A 20765-nucleotide genomic window follows, 5' to 3' on the forward strand; every position below is an offset into this window, starting at 1 on the left:
CTGTATATGCTAATGCAGTGTTTCCCAACCTTTTGAGTCTTGGGGCGCCCCTGGGCTAGGGCCCGGCTTATCACGATGTGTGATTTTTGCCTCCGACATTCTGGGCACCCAGCGTCCTTCAGTGAGTGTAGCACCGCTGGCCACTTCTGCATCACCTGACCAGCGGCACAGTGCTCACTAGGGCCACCCAGTATAGTATAGTAGGACATATAATATTATACGCCATTACTGGGATTAGTTGCATACCGCTGTATAATTATGAAGGGAGTTTAAAAACTGTTATGTAAATGCCTAAAGGGAATCTGACAACTGTTTTCAGTCATGTAAGCTAAGCTGAGTCCGGAGATATAAGTGTTAGGCCGCTTCCACATGCGCGACGTGCTATCGCTGCGAGAAAATCGTAGCGATATTGCATCTGTGTTCTGCATTTTCTTGCCGCAATATCGCAATTTTGTGTCGTTACAAAGTCACACGCGGTGCTGCAAAGTCGTGCGAAGATTTTCAGGGGCGGGTGGGGGCTTGAAATATAAGCCTTAGCTGCCTAAAAAAAAACAAAAAATAAGAAATGCATCACCTAAGAGGCGCTGTCCGGCTCCGGCGCACATCTCCTGAAGCTCCCCGGCATGTAATTGAAGTTCTCCGGCATAGCTTCCTGGTCAGGATTTTGAAAAACCCCGCCTCCAGGAAGGTCTGCCTCTGATTGGCTGAGCGCCGAAGCGCTCAGCCAATCGGAGCCAGCTGTCTATGAACCAATCACAGCCATTCAATGAGGTCAATGTATAGAGCATGCTGCGATATTGTAGTCACACAATGTCGCAGGCTACAAAGCATCGTTCGTGTGGAAGAACCCAAAGAAAAGCATGGGTTCTACATACATGCGATTTGTAGCACTGTCGCATAGCGACAAAATCACGATGTTTTTTTTTTCACCCTATTGGAAGCGGCCTTATACTTGCCTCCATCGGTTCCCCGGTGTCAGCGCTAGAATCCGCTGCTAAGTAGTCCGCATGTTCTAATTTTATAATGGGAGGACTACTTATCAGCGCCTCTCAGTGCACTGCAGTATCAGCTTCCAGATCTCACACAGGGTGAGGTAAGTATAACACTTATAACCCTGGACTTGGGTCACCTACTTTCAGCCCATAAGTGTTAGGTTGTTCTGCTGGGACTTGTAGTACTATGGGTTTCCAGGAGCACATTTCCATAGGTGTGGCATGTTTGTGCTGGCTGAATGTGGTGTTTTCCAGCCAGCCAATCCCCATGGGTCTGCTGCATATATATACCAGTCCCTCTGCAAGAGGAAGCTGGTATCCCTTCACTCTAGGGTTTGGTTTTCGTGTGTGCGTGTGTGTGTGTGTGTGTGTGTGTGTGTGTGTGTGTGTGTGTGTGTGTGTGAACAGTGTCATGTTCAGTGTCTGTGCATGTGGCTTGACATCAGGTGTGAACAGACATATTCTGTGTATATGTGTGTGAACAGTGGTGTGTTCCGTTGGTTTGTGGAGGAGACCAGATGTTAGGTATGAACCGTCCTGTACTGTGTTGCATGCTATCCCTAGTGTGTTGGTGTGAACTGTTTCCTGTTCTGCTGTGGATTGTTTACCATTTCTGGGCAAATTAGGTCCTTAGATTCCAGTGCGGGGCCGTCCTTATCGGGACGACCACTCTGCTTCCAGGCAGGGTTCTTGTGCATGTTGTCCCTTTACAGTAGGGACCCATGAGACAACGAGTACCCTTGAAGCGGGCTCGCAGGCTTAAGTGACTTGGCCAATTCATTAACCAATACCTCATACATGTGATAGCTATTCCATCGGGTTATGCATGCAGGTATATAAGGTGAGTGTTTTGGTCATTTGTCAATCCTTATGTTATGTCTGCCCGTGAGTCCTGAGTCTAGTAGGCAGTTCACTGTCTCTTTGGTGTTCCAGCCAGTGCGTCCTGTTTGAACGCGATACCATCTTGCGTCCGTGCTAAGACCTAGCGCTTTGGTGCGCCCTGCGGACGTAACAATAAGCTTAGCTCATAGGGTTAAAAGTAGGTGACAGAGCCTCTTTAGAGCGTACCTGTGACCAGGATAGACCCTCCTGTGTACCTGCTCACATATACCACAGGTAAACAATGTAAGTAGCGATTCGCTACAGGCATCTAGCATTTCAAATTGCCCGAAAGAGTACCTGAAAGAGTAATATGCTTTAGCCAATCTTCCCAGAGCTCTGTCGTCTCCCAGGATCACCACTCGAGCGGTGGGCAGCCTATCTGGTCCAGCTGGGACTTCTGTACTCTGCCCAGAGAGCCTCTGTAGTGTCGCTGCCCGGCTTCCCTTGGGTGCCTTGGTGAGATTTTGAAGGAGAACCACAGAGTCCACGTCTGCACCTTTTTTCTTAATGCAGGGTTTCCTATATAACTTGGCTGATTCTTTCTCTTCCGCTCCCGGTAAGTCTTTCTCTATCCCGCTGTCATTAGACCACACAGAGATGCGGTGTTGCTCATTAGCCTCCGAGTCCAAATTGAGTTCTGGCTCCTTGACATACTCTGTCTCTGCATCTGTGGTTCCGGCCTCCCTCATGAACAGCATCAGCTCTTTCCCTGATATGTAGAAAACTGAATTATTCTGCTTATAAAACGCTGTGTGCCCATTGTGTTTCAGCAATTAATCTCACAATCATACAGTCCATTAATACAAACAAAGGGGCAGATTTAGGAAAATTACATCTAAAAGAAAAACTCTTGGTGGCCCATAGAAACCAATCACAGCGCAGCTTTCGTTTCTCAAGAGCATTACGAGGAATAAAAGCTGCTTAAAAGAATCTCAAAGTCTTTAATCAAGCATGAATACAATGGACCTAATATTTGTTGGTTTAATGAAATTGGTCAGTTTTTCCTCTCCTAAGTTCCTTGCAGACCAATAGTTCTGACTAGTGTTGAGTAAACCGAACAAGTACAACCTGCTTCAAGTCAAACTTTGCAAAACATTTTGTTCAATGAGAACCCAAACCTCAAAACTAGTTGAACACTGGTAGAAAAGAAGAGTAGGGGTTCAGTAGTTAGCACAGTTGCCTTGCAGTGCTTGAGCCCTAGGTTCAAATCCCACCAAGGACAACATCTTCATGGAGGTTGTATGTTCTCCATGGGTTAGAGTTTCTTATTCTCTCCCAGAGATGGTAGAAGTATGGGTGGCTCAGTTATTAGCACTGTTGCCTTGCAGAACTGGAGTCCAAGGTTCAAATTTGACCAAGGGCAATATCCGCATGGAGTCTGTATGCTTTCTTTGTGTTTGTTTTTCTCATCCGGAAAAGAAAGAAGAAGTGTGGTGGCTCAGTTGTTAGCACTGCTGCCTTCCAGTGCTGAAGTTCTAGGTTCAAATTTGACCTAGGACAACATTGACAAACATAGAGTTTTAAAAAGCCCATGCAGATGATGTCTATGGCCAGATTTCCACCTAGGACCCCAACACGGCAGAGCAACAGTGCTAACAACTATGCCACATCCATTGAACCATCATCATCACCACCGTTGTTGTTTCAGGGCTTTTAGACAGTGTTCAATACTAGTTTTAAGGAGTTCTATGAATTTCCAGTGAGCATGTTGAACTAATTTGAACCAAACTTTTTGATGAAATTTGGAGAGCCAGACAAACCGAACTTTTGAAGAGTTCCCTCCTCTCTAATTCTAAGGATTTTTTCTTAAAATCATGTTGCGGAATGTCTGGTTTTTGTGACTGCGGGAAGTGATAATGTACTATAGCTGTCATTTGTATGTGCAGTGTGGTCAGTGGGTGTATTGACCATGTGGCACACTCTGGAGAACATGAGAGTTGACATGTATGGAGGCGGTGTGGCTGGCATTGCTGTAGAGCCCTGACAGTCTAGCTGGCATTACTTTTGGGGCAGTGTGCTCGTCTCAGATATGGCTGTATTGTACCAATTTTTCATTTTGTACTATTGGTGGGTAAGCCATTCTGCACATTGCAAATCAGATAGAAATAATTGCGTTACACAGCTGATCGTCGTCCGTCCAGAGATGAACACTGAATTTTGGGCTGGGCAGCAGGATTCTCTGAAGCTTTGAGATGGTTGATTCTACAAGAGAATACAAAAACAGTGCAGACATAAAAAATGTTGGTTATGACTTTCATTTTCTAACTTTCTTTAGGAAAATGATAGCTGAAATCTATGCTATACCAATTAGGCCGCCTGCAGATGGCTGGAAATTCCGCGGCGGGATTCCCTGCAGAATTTCCGCCCCTCGGCGCCTGCATAGGATTGCATTACAATACGCAATCCTATGCAGACAGCCGCGGTTTGTCTGTGCGAAGTCACGCGCAAAAAACAAACGGCGGCATGCTCTATTTCTGTGTGGGGCTCGCAGAAAAACGTCACTTCTCGGCCGCCGGCTCCGATCTGCACATGCACTGGCTGCCGGCACATGAAAGAGCCGGAGCTGCGGGAGCGGGTGAGTGTCACACTGCTCTCTGCAGGGGCTTGGGTTGGGTCCCGGTGCGAGAATTCTTGCAGCCGGATCCGACCCGGCCGTCTGCAGGCGGTCTTACTATGGTCGATATCAAAGGGAAGTATGTTGAGGGACGGTATGACTTTCTAACCAAGAAAACTTGTCTAGGGAGTTAATACAAAAGACTTATAGTTTTACAGGGGTCGTTCATTAAAGGTTTCCCCTGACCCACTTCTATTTATCACAGGATGCTGAAACCGCACATGTGTAATGATATAAGTCTCTGTAGGTTATGTGCCGATTTGTAACTCTGAATGGTCTTTCTTTTACAGGTGCTGAAGTGGGGCGAGGTCTGATAATGGACCCAATGGAATACAGGGCAGTCATCAAGTTCCTTTACTCAAAAGGCCGCACAGCAAGGGAGACATTCGATGAGATGAAAGAGGTTTATGGGGAGGATTCCAGAACTGGCATCGTCAATTCAAATGTGGTCAGACTTTGGTGGAAACGGCTCCAACTCCAGAGCGACCCCACTCCGCTATTGATGAACACACCATCCAGCAAGTGGAGGCTGCCATTTTGGAAATCGCTGCATAACCATTCGCGACCTAGCATAAAATGTCAAGAATAGTGTGGGGTCTGTGGAAAAAATCATCTAAGACCATCTTCATTTGCATAAGTATCCGCTCGCTGGGTTCCCTGGCTGCTTACACCTTTTCAGAAGCAGGAACGAGTCGAATGTGCTACCAGGCTCTTTTGACGATGGGCCATAGAAACCAAGGGAACTTTTTCAATAGACTGATCATACAGGATGAATGCTGGATCCAACCCCCAGCAGGCAAGGTCATGCATAGTCTTTTTGGACCAGCATGGAGTAGTCTTGATGGATTTCCCAGTTACCACGATTACTACGGCATACTATGCTTCACAACTGCGGAAATTGCGGGAGGCCATCAAAACTAAGAGACGTGGCCTGCTCACCAAAGGTGCCCGCCTTCTGTAAGACAATGTCCCAGTTCACAACTCACATGTTGCCCAGATGGAAGCACACTGCAACAGGTAGGAAATTCTAACGCATCCCCCGTATTCTCCCGACCTTGCACCATCGGACTTCCACCTCTTTCCAACAATTAAATCATTTATGAAGGGCAAGCATCTTCCAGATGATGAGACTCCGAAGTCACAACGTGGCTTTTGGAGCAACCTGTCGACATCTACAAGCGAGGTGTTTACAGCTGCATAGAGAGATGGTAGACGTGTGTCCCTAGGTGGCACCTATGTAGGGAAGCACTAATAACTGTGCCAAGGTTCGTTGCTCTCAGTCCACAGGAAGTGGGTCAGGGGAAATGTTTAACGAACCCCTGATATAATGCTCTAGAAATCTTAGTAAATTGTCTTATGGTTAAGGCAGACCCATCGGAACACAATGGAATAACGATGTATATCTCAACTGTACCTTCTTGAGATGAAATAACTTTCTTATAAACTTCCCGCAAGCGTTCACTGTGTCTCTGCCGGCTGCCCGCACTATCCTGCTCACCGCGCTCCACCACTGATAGAACGTCTTGAAACAAAAGTTCCACCTCTTCGGGGGATTTATCCTGGAGAAGAATAGCAAAATGAATGCATTAGACTATTATTATAAGTCAGGTAAGGGTGCATTTACATGGGTGATGTTCCCACATGATTTCTGTGCATTGTAAGGTACACAGAAATCATATGGGAAAATAACCCATTATGTTCCAAAAATTGCAGTATGCCCTATTTTTGGGCATTTCTGTGGAAGAATTGCCCATTTTTACCAATGGGAGCAGGAGAAATAATTGCATCAGGCCCGCCTGAACATGCAAGTTTCATGCGAATGCGATGCGGTTTTACTCCCATAGGAAATTATGGGTGATTTCCCCATGCATAGTGCAAGTGCAGAGATGCGAGTATGATGCGATTTTTCTTGCAAAATGCATCACACTTGCATAAAAACCCACAGGCTTATCGGTTCCAGTTTCTCAGAACAATATTGCACTCGCCCACGTAAATGCCCCCTTGGTATAATGAATTTTATCCTTGCCACCCCCTTACCTTCAGCACCTGTTGTAGCAATGCTATGTCAGTGTCTTTGCCATATGCGGCCTGAATGCAGTTGGTAATGACATATATCATACAGGATACCGATGAGTGAGACGTCTGACTGCCTTGAATTTCACGGAGAAGTGTATTGCATACAGCCTCCGAAACCAACGCTGGATCCAAAAACAGCAGCACCCTGCAAAGAACATATTACTTCAGTATGACAGCCATCGTGATTTATACGCCCTTTAGGGTGTATTCACACAGGCAAGTGCCATACCAGTCGGAGAAACTCGGACTGATACTGCGCTTGCAAAGCTATGATTTTCCCTGAGATTTCGATGCGTTTTGCGAGAAAACTCATTGTATTGCTGAACATGCGATTCTCACCCACGTTTTTTACGTACGTGAAAATTACACGTTTCAATCTGAAAAAAAAAAAAAAATTTAAAAATCGCACTCACATGAAAATCCCAACTGCATGCAAGAGCGATAAAATGTAGTTTTCTCCCATAGAAAGTAATGGGCGATATCATCCACAAAATGGGATACTAGACCACTAGAAGCCTCTACGACGCAGAGAAGAGATGTCACCCCGTTACCAGAGTCTGAGAGGGGAGCATTATTGGGATGTGAGAAGCTGGATGGTCGTATCCATGAATTGTCCCCACTGGGCCTATCTGACCAGACTGTTAGGAGGTGTTGGGACCAGTGGATGTGTGAGGGCACACAAGGCGACCGGGCTCAGGACACCCCAGACAGACCATCTGTAGAGGGGAGCGTCTGATAAGTACGAGCAGCTCCAACTGTTTTGTTGTCCACCATGCAGGGACAGGTGGTGCCATCATTATGCCTCTGTGTCTGTCTGAACCATTTCCAGGCACTTGGATGAAGGACATTTCGTCTCACAACTCCCATTACGTGTGCAGCCAGTGACGCCCACTGTGGCCTATGTTTGCAGAGGTGTCACAAACAACAAAACTGGATTGCTATGGAGTAGAACCGGGTTGTCTTCAGTAACAAATCCAGGTTTAGTTTGGGCAGTGATGACGGTTGTGTTTGTGTCTGGAGACCGCGGGGTGAGCACCTCAATCCTGCCTTTGCTGTGGAGCGGCACACTGCCCCCTGCTGGTATGATGGTCTGTGGGGGCCATCGCATACGACAGTTGGTCAGCCCTAGTAGTGATACGAGGGACAATGACCACTCAGTGATATGTTCAGCACATCCTGCAGCCACATGTGTACCTCTCATGGCGGCTTCCAAGAGGCAGCAGGATAATGCTCGGCCGCATATACAAGGGGGTCCAGAAATGTCCCCACAACATTGGCACACTTCTGTGGCTGCCCGGTCACCAGATTTATCACCGATAGAACATGTATGGGACCATCAGGAATGCCAAATTCAACAAACTACGAGAACCTGTATACTTCCATGCCTGCATGTATCACATCTTGTATCCAAGCTAGAGGCGGTACAACAGGGTACTAGAGCCTCCATGCCCTCTCATATCACGTCTTGTATCCAAACTAGAGGTGGTACAACAGGGTACTAGAGCCTCCATGCCCTCTCATATCACGTCTTGCATCCAAACTAGAGGTAATACAACAGGGTACTAGAGCCTCCATGCCCACCAGTATCACATCTTGTATCCAAGCTAAAGGCAGTACAATAGGGTACTAGAGCCTCCATACCCGCCCGTATCACATCCTGCATCCAAGCTAGAGGCGGTACAATAGGGTACTAGAGCCTCCATGCCCTCTCATATCACGTCTTGTATCCAAACTAGAGGTGGTACAACAGGGTACTAGAGCCTCCATGCCCTCTCATATCACGTCTTGTATCCAAACTAGAGGTGGTACAACAGGGTACTAGAGCCTCCATGCCCACCTGTATCACATCTTGTATCCAAGATAGAGGTAATACAACAGGGTACTAGAGCCTCCATGCCCACCTGTATCACATCTTGTATCCAAGCTAGAGGCGGTACAACAGGGTACTAGAGCCTCCATGCCTGCCTGTATCACATCTTGTATCTAAGCTAGAGGTGGTACAACAGGGTACTAGAGCCTCCATGCCTGTCTGTATCACATCTTGTATCCAAGCTAAAGGCAGTACAACAGGGTACTAGAGCCTCCATACCCACCCGTATCACATCTTGTATCCAAGCTAGAGGTGGTACAACAGGATACTAGAGCCTCCCTTCCAGATCCTTTAGCTCGGATATTGTAATTACTTACTTATATCAAGGTTACAATCACACAGAGAAAGTTTTAACTAATTCCAATAACTCCTTTTAGGGGGAAGTTTTTGACGACCGGTGTATATACATCCATCCAGTTCAGCTGCTGATAACCAATGATTTGTGGTGTTGCATAAAAGATACAATCACCGAACAAAACAAACTAGCATTTTCTCGTTTGCTGATTGATTGCTGACACCTTCATATGAGACAATGATCAGCTGGACAAACATTTGTTTCTGATTATCAGCTAATGTAGTAGGGCCTTATATTCCCAGATCAATGACCCTGCTCCACACATCTTGTGGCTATGACTTGCAATATTACACTCAAGGAAGGCTTCCGGACTCCAGTTGAACTCTTTTAATGTTTTCACCATGACCGCTTTGGCAGAGTTCCACACTCTCACTGCTCTTACAGTAAAGAACCCCCTTCTATGTTGGTGTAGAAATCTCCTTTCAGCTAGATGTAGAGGCTGCCCCCTTGTTACAGTACAGAGTATAAGTAGATCATGGGAGAGATTCATGTTATATTTATACATATCTATTAGGTCGCCCTCTAGATGTAATTTTTCAAGAATAAATAATCTTTCTGGTTACTGTAGTCCACCCATTTGGTTGCCCGTCCTTGAACCTGTTCAGGCTCTGCTATTTCTTTCTTTATTGTGCATTGGTACCCAAAACTGTACACTTGATTCCATGTGTAGTTTGACCAGTGATCTGTTATGTAGTAGACCTATGTTCTTGCCATGTGCTAGTATGCCCCTTTTCATGCACCCCATGATCTTATTTGTATAATCATTGTCTTATTTTCGGGGAAACAGTAGAAGTGTCTTATATTAATTTTTGCTCAAAAAGATTTAACTTTTTTACATGTATAGCTACCTGGACACTATTTAAATTGACTTTTTTTTAATTAACTGTTAGCAGGGCTTAATTTTAGAGTAGGGCTTATATTTCAAGCATTCTTAAAAATCCTTAAAAATCATTTTGCATCCTCAAAAATTCTGGAAAATCATGCTATGTCTTATTTTCAGGGAAACAGGGTATAGTTATGTTTACTGTCAAGGGATCTCCAAAGTAAAATAAAACAATTGCTTTACTGTAGGTCTGCTTATAATGACAATGGGAGTGAAATAACACATTTGTGGTTTGTGTTATTTGTGATTTTATTGGTATGATCACTATTGACAGCTAATTAAGCATCTTGGGGAGATGGACTGTTAGCCAAGAGTCACCCACTTACTTGTCTTGGTGAGGATTGACATCCCTCTTGAGGTTTTGCTCCAAAACAACCATCTTTTGATAAGAAAAACCTGAAATTTAATGAAACTATTATTTGCTAGGTATACTACTGGGCATTAATTGTGCATAACAGTTGCATTAACTTCCTAGTAATATGCCTTACAATCATAATGCTCAGTAATATACTTGATTGCAGCAAATATGTTCAGTAATAGGCCACTTAATAACGGTAATAGATCACAGAAGTCACTGCTGGGCGTTATCACGATAAAACATAATTTAATAAAAGTTATTTAAAATGTGTACAAAAAAGGGAGTTGGAAAGTATTAGAGAATAATGTGTGGAAAGATATGCCCTATAATATCTTACAGTGTCTGCTAACAATATGGAGCACCCACCCTGAAAGGGGCAACCCAGTGCTGGATCCTCAGTCTATATATCTCTAATAAATCCTAAATTAAGGGACAGAAAAAAAAGAGAAAAGAAAAAAAAATCAACTAAGAGGACTTGAAATGTAAATAAAGAAAAAAAATAGATGATCTTTCTTAATAGACCATAAACATAATTAGTTATGAGAGGATAGCCGGAAAAAAAAACACTGTAGAATAAACCACCATGCAGAATATGTCCAGTGCCTCAGAATGGCATTATTAAGAGACAGAAACAATATTTACATGTAACCATAATGCACTACATCCGATAATCTATGACGCTCATATGTAGTCCGAATATAAGAAAACCCTACACGTTTCAACAAAAAAAATTACTTTAGACTTATCAGGGGGCCAAACTGTAGACCAGTGTTATAGCCACTCGATACAGCCAACTCAAATAGATGTTACCATGAAACAGATTTTAAATTGCATTCCCAGTCCGCTGTTGATTTTCATTTTTTTTTTTACACTTAAAGGGGTTGTCCCGCGCCGAAACGGCTTTTTTTTTTTTCAATAGGCCCCCCGTTCGGCGTGAGACAAACACAAGGGATGGGTTAAAAAAAAAAAAAGTTTAGTACTTACCCGAATCCCCGCTCTGCGGCGACTTCTTACTTACCTTACCAAGATGGCCGCCGGGATCTTCACCCACGATGCACCGCGGGTCTTCTCCCATGGTGCACCGTGGGCTCTGTGCGGTCCATTGCCGATACCAGCCTCCTGATTGGCTGGAATCGGCACACGTGACGGGGCGGAGCTACGCGATGACACGTAGAAGGGGCGGAGCCAGAATGCCGCTCGTGCCGAGACCCAAGAGAAGGGAGAAGTCCCTTCTGCGCAAGCGCGTCTAATCAGGAGATTAGGCGCTGAAATTAGACGGCACCATGGAGACGGGGACGCCAGCAACGGAGCAGGTAAGTGAATAACTTCTGTATGGCTCATATTTAATGCACGATGTATATTACAAAGTGCATTAATATGGCCATACAGAAGTGCTTACCCCCACTGGCTTTCTCGGGACAACCCCTTTAATTCAGGATTCATTAGAGATATATAGACTGAGGATCCAGCATGGGGTCGCCCCTTTAGTGGCGGGTGCTCCATATTGTTAGCAGACTCTATAGCGTATCATAGAGCACATATTGCACCCCCTCTTTCAACATATATGTTCCTCGAAAACTCTCTTGGTTCCCCTCTTTTTTTACATTTCTACATATTTCAAATAATGTAATATTCTAGTCCCAGCAGCGACTTCTGAGATCCATGATAAATTGTTGCTATACAATGAATTATCCTTCCTTCCAAGGAGTTGCTATTTCTTGAACTCTATGATATTTAATAATGACCATGTCAGATAATATGGTCACTAGTAGCCGTAATATGCCCACATTTAGCAGAAATGCCAGATACTAATGTAATGTCTATTTCTTGCTGATTAGCAGCTATATCGTGGGATAATACCGCAGCAGTAATATCCAGCAATATGCCCACTAGTAGCAGAAATGTAAAGATTATCTACTAGTATGCTGATTTATAGCTTTAAACCACAATGTACCTGGAACTTTCTTCTCAGTCCTTAGTCTCTGTGCATAGTCGAGACCAATCGTACAATATGGTTTGGGTAGAGTGAGTATCTTTTTGCAGAAGACATAAACCTGCTCATACAATTCATCAGAGATATAAGCTGCCTGAAATGAAAGTTACAAGAAATGTAAAAGTTATTGCTTTCTAAGGATCAGTGAGATTTTAAATAGCACATATAATGGAAGAATTTGCTTTAGGCCTCCTTCACACGGGCGGCACAGCATTGCCGCGAGAACATTGCAGCGATATTGCACTGCTGGTCTGTGCAATATCGTTGCGGTTTCTCGCTAAAAGGCGCATCTGGTGCTACAAAGTCGCGTGACTTTGTAGCACTACATGCAAGGATTTTCAGGAATGGGCTTGAAATATAAGCCCTACCCCAAAAATATGCCCTTGCTACAGGAAAGAAAAAAGTATACATCACCTAGAAGCGCTGTCTGGGGCTCCGCTGCATCTTCTTCTCAGTCCCCGGAACTCTTCTTCTTCATCTCTTCTGGCTGGGGATTGAAAAATCCCCTGCTCCTGGAAGTGCTGCCTCTGATTGGCTGACACTTAGCCAATCAAAATCAGCACTTGATGAATGGCTGTGATTGGTTCATCGAGCACTGGTTGGCTAAGTGCCAGCCAATCAGAGGCAGTGCTTCCAGGAGGAGGGGATTTTTCAATCCCTGGCCAGTAGAGATGAGGAGAAACTAGAGCCTAGTTTATAGCTTTGACAGTAGGATTTCCTACTGTGAAAGTTTCATTGCACTACACAAAAATCGCATTTTCGTGCGATGCAACAGAAAGGAAGGCTCCATAGGGAAATATGTGCTACAGAACCTCACAAGTCGCGGGCATAACGCCGGACCTGCGAGGATTTTGTGTTGGGATATCGCAAGTTACAAAACATCGCAGGTGTGAAGTAACCCATAGGAAACATGGGCTGAACGAACACGCGATTTGTAGCAACGCTCCAAAGTGGCCTGTGTGAAGGAGGCCTTGTTGGTAGCTCTATCCACACCCTGCCCCATTGTACAGTACCTTTGTGATGGCATACATAAGGGTGTGCAGTAAAGGGATGATATAATGCAGGTTGTCTTCTAGTTCTGCCTACAATGAGAGGACATAAAAGTGTGACTTGCATTCAAAATATCCGTCGTTTGATCTGATGATCTTATTTGATATAAAAAAGAATAAAATGTACCGTGTTCCCATATTAATATGCGTCTTAAAAGCAAAAACATGGATTAACCCCTTAAGGACCAGGCTAATATTGATAGCGGCATCAAAATGATTAATGGCTGGGATCTGTAAGAAAAGACAGTAAACACCGACCACATACGGAGCGGGTCCAACTCCTGAGCCCATTCCATACAAACTTCAGGCACATCTGATGCAAATGTACATTGGGTTCCATTAAGGGGATAACCACTAAGGTGATGGTCACTCTTGTATAGTGATGAGTGATTAGTGGAATAATGTGTTCGTGTCGGGGTCAGGCCAATCTCACCAATAGCATCGTGCCGTCTGCACAGGACCGGGTTTGAATGACGGAATCCATGATCGTTTCCCGCGTGGATGATCCGTGGCATTCTGCACTAATTCAAACCAATGAAGCATCCGTATTTCCGGACAGTGCCTGAGATTTTCTGCTCGTGGAAAAAAATGGCAGCATGCTCTATTTTTGCGTGGATGGCTTCCATTGAAGACAATGGAAGCTGTCCAACCCACGGCCTTCTGCAAATGCGTATTGTGCATGTCCGACGCTGAGTTGTACAGACCATCCGCAGTACAAATTATGAAGAAAAAAGACAGGTGCAGGGGGTCGGCGGCCGGGGTTAGCGCCAGATTCTGTGTGGGCTGAATCAGGACAGTCAATTCTGACTCTCATTAAAGTCAATAGGAGTAAAAATGGTGCCCACTAAAATGGAAGTATTGATATGCCCTGAACATCTGACCGCAAGATTTAAGGAATCCATGCTGCTTGCGCCAAATTCTGATCCTCCCATCAGCACGGGGCAACAGAAATCTAGATTCATCTGAGAAGGTGATGGTTTTCTGTTGGTCGATGTTTGGGCTTTTTTGATAGCTATCCCACCTTTCTATTACTCATAGACAGCAATGGCACTGGAACTGGAGTTGTACTTGGGTGCAATGTACATGCAAGTGCGATGCATCATTGCTCCCATAGGGAATAATGGGTGATTTTCACATGCATGAAAAACGCAAGTGCGGCGATGCAAGAGCAATATCGGCCCTAGTTCCTCAAAGCAATATTGCGCTTGCCACTGTAAATGCACCATTACGCAGCTGTTTGTGTTTGGCATTCACAGAAGCGTATTTACACAATATATCATGCGTGTCATTTTCATTTTTCTCTTGATCCCCTGAATCTAGGGTTTCTTTCTATTGAATGTTCATACCTTCTCCAACTCTTTAATGAGAACTTCGACCATAATGTTTCCACTGTTGGGGTTCCGATCCAGGCTCTTGTGTAGGGTCCATCTCAGCATTCCTGCCACAGAACATGTGTTGAACATTACAAGGGTAACTTTGTGTTTTTCCAATGTCGTTGACCTGCCTATTGCTCTACTTTGTCCAAAGAATCTCACCTTCCCCGACGCCTCCCTTCACATGTTCCACCAGTCAGTTATCATGAGTGATCGCGATGCAGAATTCTTCTTGGAATCCAGCATGCTACCCCAGCAAACCCACCTAACAGCCAAACTTACTTCCCACAGTGATTTACAACATGATCTACCAGTGCTTCCAAAATGACCCCTTAGTGGCGGCCAACACACATTCTTACCGATTTCATTAATGTGCTTTACACCCGCACATACATCTTTTTAAGGTGGTGGTTTAGCTGACTGATGGCCAGGCTCCTGCTCTAACGGCCAGGAGAAGAGAAACCTCAGATTCTGGCAGTTTAACATTTTACATTCTACAATCAGTAGCAACTTCAGCATGTAAGCAGAGGACAGGCAGATCTTTCTGTCACTCATCGAAACCTTACAATATGACTCCCGCAGAGTCTAATACGCTGCTGTCCTAAGCTAAGTAGAATGCACTACATAAGTAATGCAGTGTATTATCCTAGCAACCGAATGATAGCATTTGCAAGTTCCCTTGAGGGACTAAAACTTGTGTCAAAAAAAAACGCTCAGCACAGTTTAATTTAAAGAAAAAAATCCATTAAAATAAAAATATACATTTTTACCCACAAAAAGGGCTTATTTACACTAGCGTATATCAGCCGGCTGATATATGCTTCCATCTGAGCAGTCCCCCCCTTTTCCTCCTACTCCCTGGCTCTCTGCCTTTCTCCTCCACTCCGGTGTTTGCAATGGGAGTGGGTGGGACGGGGGCGGAACTAAGCTCCCGCCCACTCCCATTGCAAATTTACAGCGTTGTACTCATATGCCCGGGTGAATGAGCCCGAAAGCTGGCAGAAGCCAGATTTGAACAGAATCTGTGGCCTGGGGGTGAATTTCTGCATCTTCTAACCAGGAACATGTCAATTCCCCTAAGTTGTCACAAAGCCAGTCAATGGCTACTTTGGCCATGTGCCTGCACTAATGGCAGCACTGCTCAGGGATGAGAGCCTTTATGCCAGGATTACGGCCACATGACCGCCGCAGCGCTCAACTGGCAGTACGACACATCATTGCTGGTTGTTTGTAAGCAGAGCCTGCTAGTGAACCGCTGGAGCGTCAGAACTATATCGCCGGGATAGAGGATCGCTGAGTAGTGTTACTTTTTCATGTTTTATCACTGTCGGCTATAATTTTTCTTCTTACCATCTGCTTATTTCTTGTTGGCCGACTTGTTGGCCCTTACTCTACATCTCCCATTATTTCCTTCCTTCAGCCCTAAGTTACCTGGGTCTGAGTGCTGTGTTGGATTTTGATTGTCAAGACCTCGAAGAATCGCTTGAATCTTTTGATAAACCAAATCTGCCTCGGTCGCTGATAACAAAAAGAAAATTAATTGTTCATGGATTAAGCTTGAGAATTGTTAGCTTTTCATAGGATTGTCTATTTATGATGATAACATTACAGTCGGCACATTATGATGGTCACTTTCTAGGTATGCTTGTTAGCATAGGGCACCATGACCCAACTTGGTGAAATGTAAGATTTCCTTGAAGTGTGAAATTTAAACAGACAATTTGTCAACTGGCGGACTGTCATGTCTTACATTATATTCTTTACTAGAGATGAGCGAGCATACTCGCTAAGGACAATTACTCGATCAAGCATTGTCCTTAGCGAGTACCTGCCCGCTCAGAAGAAAAGGTTCGACTGCCGGCGCAGGTCACAGGTGAGTTGTGGCAGTGAGCAGGGGGGGGGGGGAAGAGGGAGAGAGAGATCTCCCCTCCGTTCCTCCCCGCTCTCCCCCGCCGCTCCCCGCCCACCGCCGGCAGCCGAACCTTTTCCTCCGAGCGGGCAGGTACTCGCTAAGGGCAATGCTCGATCGAATAATTGCTCTTAGCGAGTATGCTCGCTCATCTCTATTCTTTACTATTGCTGATGCCAGAGGTTTCATTCCTGACCCGAGTATCAGGGTTGTCCATTTTAAAACTATCATTTAAAAACATGCATGTAGGTTAACTGCCTTAACAAAAATAGCAGGTTAGTGGTATCTAGGTGCAGGGTAGACAGACATCGGAAGCTCGGGTCAGAGACTTAATGAATATATATATTCTTTGTGATGGGAAATACAGTCATGAGAAAAACTAAGCGCACCCTCTTTGAATTATATGGTTTTATATAATCGGGACATAATACAAAAAACATTACTGTTTCCATAGGAGCTAAGAGAGTAAGTATCAGCCAGGTGCTGCTAATCAAATGCCCTTAATTGATAATCGCCAAGTGTGACCACTTCTATAAAAGCAGAAGTTTTAACAGTTTGCTGGGCAGGAGCCTTCATGCATGTGTTAATACAATACCCTGTTTCCCTGAAAATAAGACATACCCTGAAAATAAGACATAGCATGAGTTTCCAGAATTTTTGAGGATGCTAAACGATTTTTCAGGCTTTTTGAGGATGCTTGAAATATAAGCCCTACTCCAAAATTAAGCCCTGCTAACAGTTAATTAAAAAAGTCAATTTAAATAGTGTCCAGGCAGCTATACATGTAAAAAAGTTAAACCTTTTTGAACAAAAATTAATACACTGTCTTATTTTCGGGGAAACACGGTACTAAGGAGGAAAGACCTGTGGAATACTGTCGACCTTACATGTAATCACAATACTGTTGCAATGCAGTCAGAGACAGAATACACAATACCACTGAGTGACTCACAGGTGATATCCTCTGGGTTTGTTCCTTTTCTTCTGCATCTGGTCCAGATTTTTATGGCTTCTTCCAGCTATGTTTTATCTCTTTGGAGGTTTTAGCTCTTCTGAAATTTTAAGCACCACATACTGCATTGCCTAATCTACTGTCAGGGCTCAAACCCAAGAGCTCCTGTGTTCCAGGCGTCAGCTCTATCTGCTGGGCTATTCGGCTGCCTAGACAGTTCCCCTGCTAAGCCTTGTCCTTGTTCCTAGTTCCTGCTCCCCTCCCTGATTGGCTCCACCCTGTCCCTTGATTGCACACACCATATAAACCTGGCCTAGAGCCTCCCATCCTTGCGAGATTATTGTGGGTCTTGCCTTTCATCAAGCTCTACTACCAACAGCTCATTTCTACACGATTGCTGCTACCTGTTACTGACCTCTGACTATGCTACCTGCTTGCTCCCTTGCACTGCTACAAATACCTACCCGTTACCGACCCTTGCCTTTCCTTGAGCACGCTATCTGTCTGCTCAAGTTACAACACAAGACTCCGAACTCTCTCCAGACCACTACATCTACTCTTTGCACTTGAAATGAGGAATACATACTGTGCCTCTAGAAATGAATTGTAATACATTTTGTGCCCCCTGAAATCTTCTTCTCTATCCATGTCCAGACTGCCATGAAGATATCTTTCAATCCCCCTTCCAAACTAAAGGCCCATTTAGACGGGACGAATATCGGGCAAACGATGCCCAACACTCGCCCCCGCACATACTCGCTCTTGTGCTGTTGCACGGGAACTAGTAACGCTAGGTCACAGCAGGGCGGCTGGAGTAGATTTCCCTCCTCGCTCTCCCCCGCCCCACTCCATTAACTTAATATAGCGGCCGTTCAGTAGTGAACAGATGCTATTTACACTGCGCTTTCCTGTGCTTAACAACAAAAGTATACCCCATTTACCCTCTATGTAATATGTATGACCTTTTAAACTTTATATAATATCTTCTAATATCACTTGTAGTTTCATCTCTTATATGCTCCAGTAATTTCCTCTGCTAAAAGGGTATTCTGGGACTTAATTTTTTCTATCAATCGCCACCACTCCGCTTATTCCCAGGGCCTCTGTCATTTAGGTCAGCACAATTTGCTTCCTGCGCTGACTGCAGTGACAGTGGCCCTGTGAATCAGCTGATCGGCAGCGATCCAGAGTGGGGGATCCCTGCCAATAACCTACTTATGTCCTGCTGGTCATCAATAGAAAAAATAGACTTCTAGAATAGCTCTTTAAGTGATGGAATTGGAAGACCCAGCATGCCCATGGTGTTATATGATGTTAAAGAAATTACATGGAAGAAGTATAAAAAGAGCTATTATAGGTCAGGAGAGAACTACAGCTCCCAACATTTCTCTGGCTAGAAGATGTAAAAAAAATCTATTATCCCAGGTCCTTCACGCTTCGGCCCTCGTGGCATTATCATAGCTCCTTTAGCACTAACATACAGTCTATTCTCCACTGCTAAGCTCCACCCCTAGTGACATCATCATTGGTCCTTACCCTCTGCACAGCAGGTCCTTAGAGTCTTCTGGCACCCCCTACCCATGCAACCAGTGGTAAGAGGCTCAAGCTGCTTCATGGTAGGGGTGCTTCTAGATGGGCATTCTCAGGTGTAGTGGACTCTTGTACCTGCCCAGTTTACTGATTGCTAGCACTGGGCCTTCTGAGAGCAGAGAGATATTACCGGGGACCGCTGTATGTGTTTCCCGGTCACATGATCGTCGTTATCCAATGGATAAAGGCGATCATATAAAGTAAAAAATAGATTTTAAAAAGTTTTAAGTTTCATCTCCCCTCATGGATCATATCCGTACCTAATTACGTACCTAAGGTCTCCGGATATATCCATGGACCTGACCCCAGCTTCTGAGCATGCGCTCGTCGCCAAAATAGCGGACGCATGTGCAAAAGCCGCAGCTCCTTTCGGTTTGGGACCTGTTGTGCATACAGATATAATATTAGGGCCACAATGGGTATGTCTCTGAACACAGGCTGAACAGGAGTATCCATTGTGGGGTGAAAGTCTTCATTCCTATGCTGTACAAAGAAAAAGTTTTTAAAATAGCAAAATTGCCAAAAAAATTAAAATCGTAATTTTTTCCATCTGCTTTGTTTAGATTCATTGGAAAACTGTGGGGTCACAATACGCAGTACACCCCTAGATGAATTCGTTAAGGGATCTAGTTTTCAAAATGAGGTCATTTGTGGGGGTTCTTTATTGTTTTGGCTGCTCAAGGACCCTACAAGTGTGCAATGGGGTCTAAAAGGCCTTCAAGCAAAATGTCTGTTCTGAAAGCCACCTGCTGCTCTTTTCGTTTTGGACCCCGTTGTGCATACGAACATCATATTAGGGCCACAACTGGTATGTTTCTGAACACAGGACAAACAGGAGTATTCATTTTGGGGTGCAAATCCTCATTTTCATGTGCACTATAGAAAAAAAAACTATCTTTAAAATTACATATTTGCAAAAGTGAGAAATTTTATTTTTTTCCCTCTAAGTTGCATTAGCTCCTGAAAACAAACTGTGGAGTCAAAATACTCCTGACCCCCCTCAGTGAATACATTAAGGGGTGTAGTTTTTAAAATGGGGTCAATTGTGGGGGTATCTATCATTCTGACACCTATGAGCCTTTGCAATCTTGGCTTGGTGCAGGAAAAGAAAATGTTCCTCAAAATGTTAATCAGTGTTAAATTTGTACGTCTCCTAAATGGTTAAAAAAACTAAAGTTTTCCAATGCGCTTCCAGAATAAAGTAAACAGTTGGAAATATATATATCATCAAAAATGTGTGCAGTTTGTTTGCACATACAGTATTTGACATATTACAGTTGAAAATGTGAAAAAATAAATTTTTTCACAATTTTGGCGCTTTTAACAAATATACACAAATTCTATAGGTCTTTTTTTCCCGCCTAAATGAAGTACAATTTGTGGCAAAAAAATGTCAGAATCACTTGGATATGCAAAACGGAGTTATTCTATATTAATAAAACGACACGTCAGGTTTCCAAAATTTGCCTTCGTCACTAAGGCGCAAACAGGCTTGGTCACAAAGGGGTTAAACAAGTCTTTATAACAATGATTGGGAATTCACCAAAAGGCAGAATAACCATACACAGGCAACTGTTTGGGGGGTTTTGCCCCTCATCAGTGTGCAGTAGGCTTGGCTAGTGAGAGGTCTATTATGTGGATCAGGAAGTGTATCATCTCTCCTTAGGGAGACACCTAGAAGGTGTGCGGAGACACCTAGTCATTAAGTGAGGAGGCTTATAAGGCCATGCAAGCTCCTCTGGGAAATGTATGCAAATGAGGAAGATGGAAGAATATCTCTGCAGCACCAACTATTGAATGGCAGCATTCCTGCAAATCAATGACAGACCCTTTAAACAAGTCTTTATAACAATGATTGGGAATTGACCA

At 44.3% G+C, this 20765-nt stretch overlaps 1 protein-coding gene across 3 annotated transcripts in view; it reads right to left on the reverse strand.

The window, feature by feature from the left end:
* Positions 1–20765, reverse strand: part of PIK3R6 (phosphoinositide-3-kinase regulatory subunit 6) — an 82578-nt gene that overhangs the window by 15651 nt on the left and 46162 nt on the right. For all 3 annotated transcript variants that reach the window (XM_066587975.1, XM_066587976.1, XM_066587974.1), the window contains exons 3-11: positions 15877–15963; positions 14419–14510; positions 13037–13105; positions 11985–12117; positions 9999–10068; positions 6526–6709; positions 5903–6047; positions 3993–4076; positions 2172–2583 (exon numbers count right to left, since the gene is read on the reverse strand). In XM_066587975.1, coding sequence (XP_066444072.1) covers positions 2172–2583; positions 3993–4076; positions 5903–6047; positions 6526–6709; positions 9999–10068; positions 11985–12117; positions 13037–13105; positions 14419–14510; positions 15877–15963 — 1276 coding nt within the window. The remainder of the gene's footprint in view (positions 1–2171; positions 2584–3992; positions 4077–5902; positions 6048–6525; positions 6710–9998; positions 10069–11984; positions 12118–13036; positions 13106–14418; positions 14511–15876; positions 15964–20765) is intronic.

This window comes from Eleutherodactylus coqui, chromosome 13 (assembly GCF_035609145.1).
Source record: "Eleutherodactylus coqui strain aEleCoq1 chromosome 13, aEleCoq1.hap1, whole genome shotgun sequence".
Taxonomy (NCBI): Eukaryota; Metazoa; Chordata; class Amphibia; order Anura; family Eleutherodactylidae; genus Eleutherodactylus; species Eleutherodactylus coqui.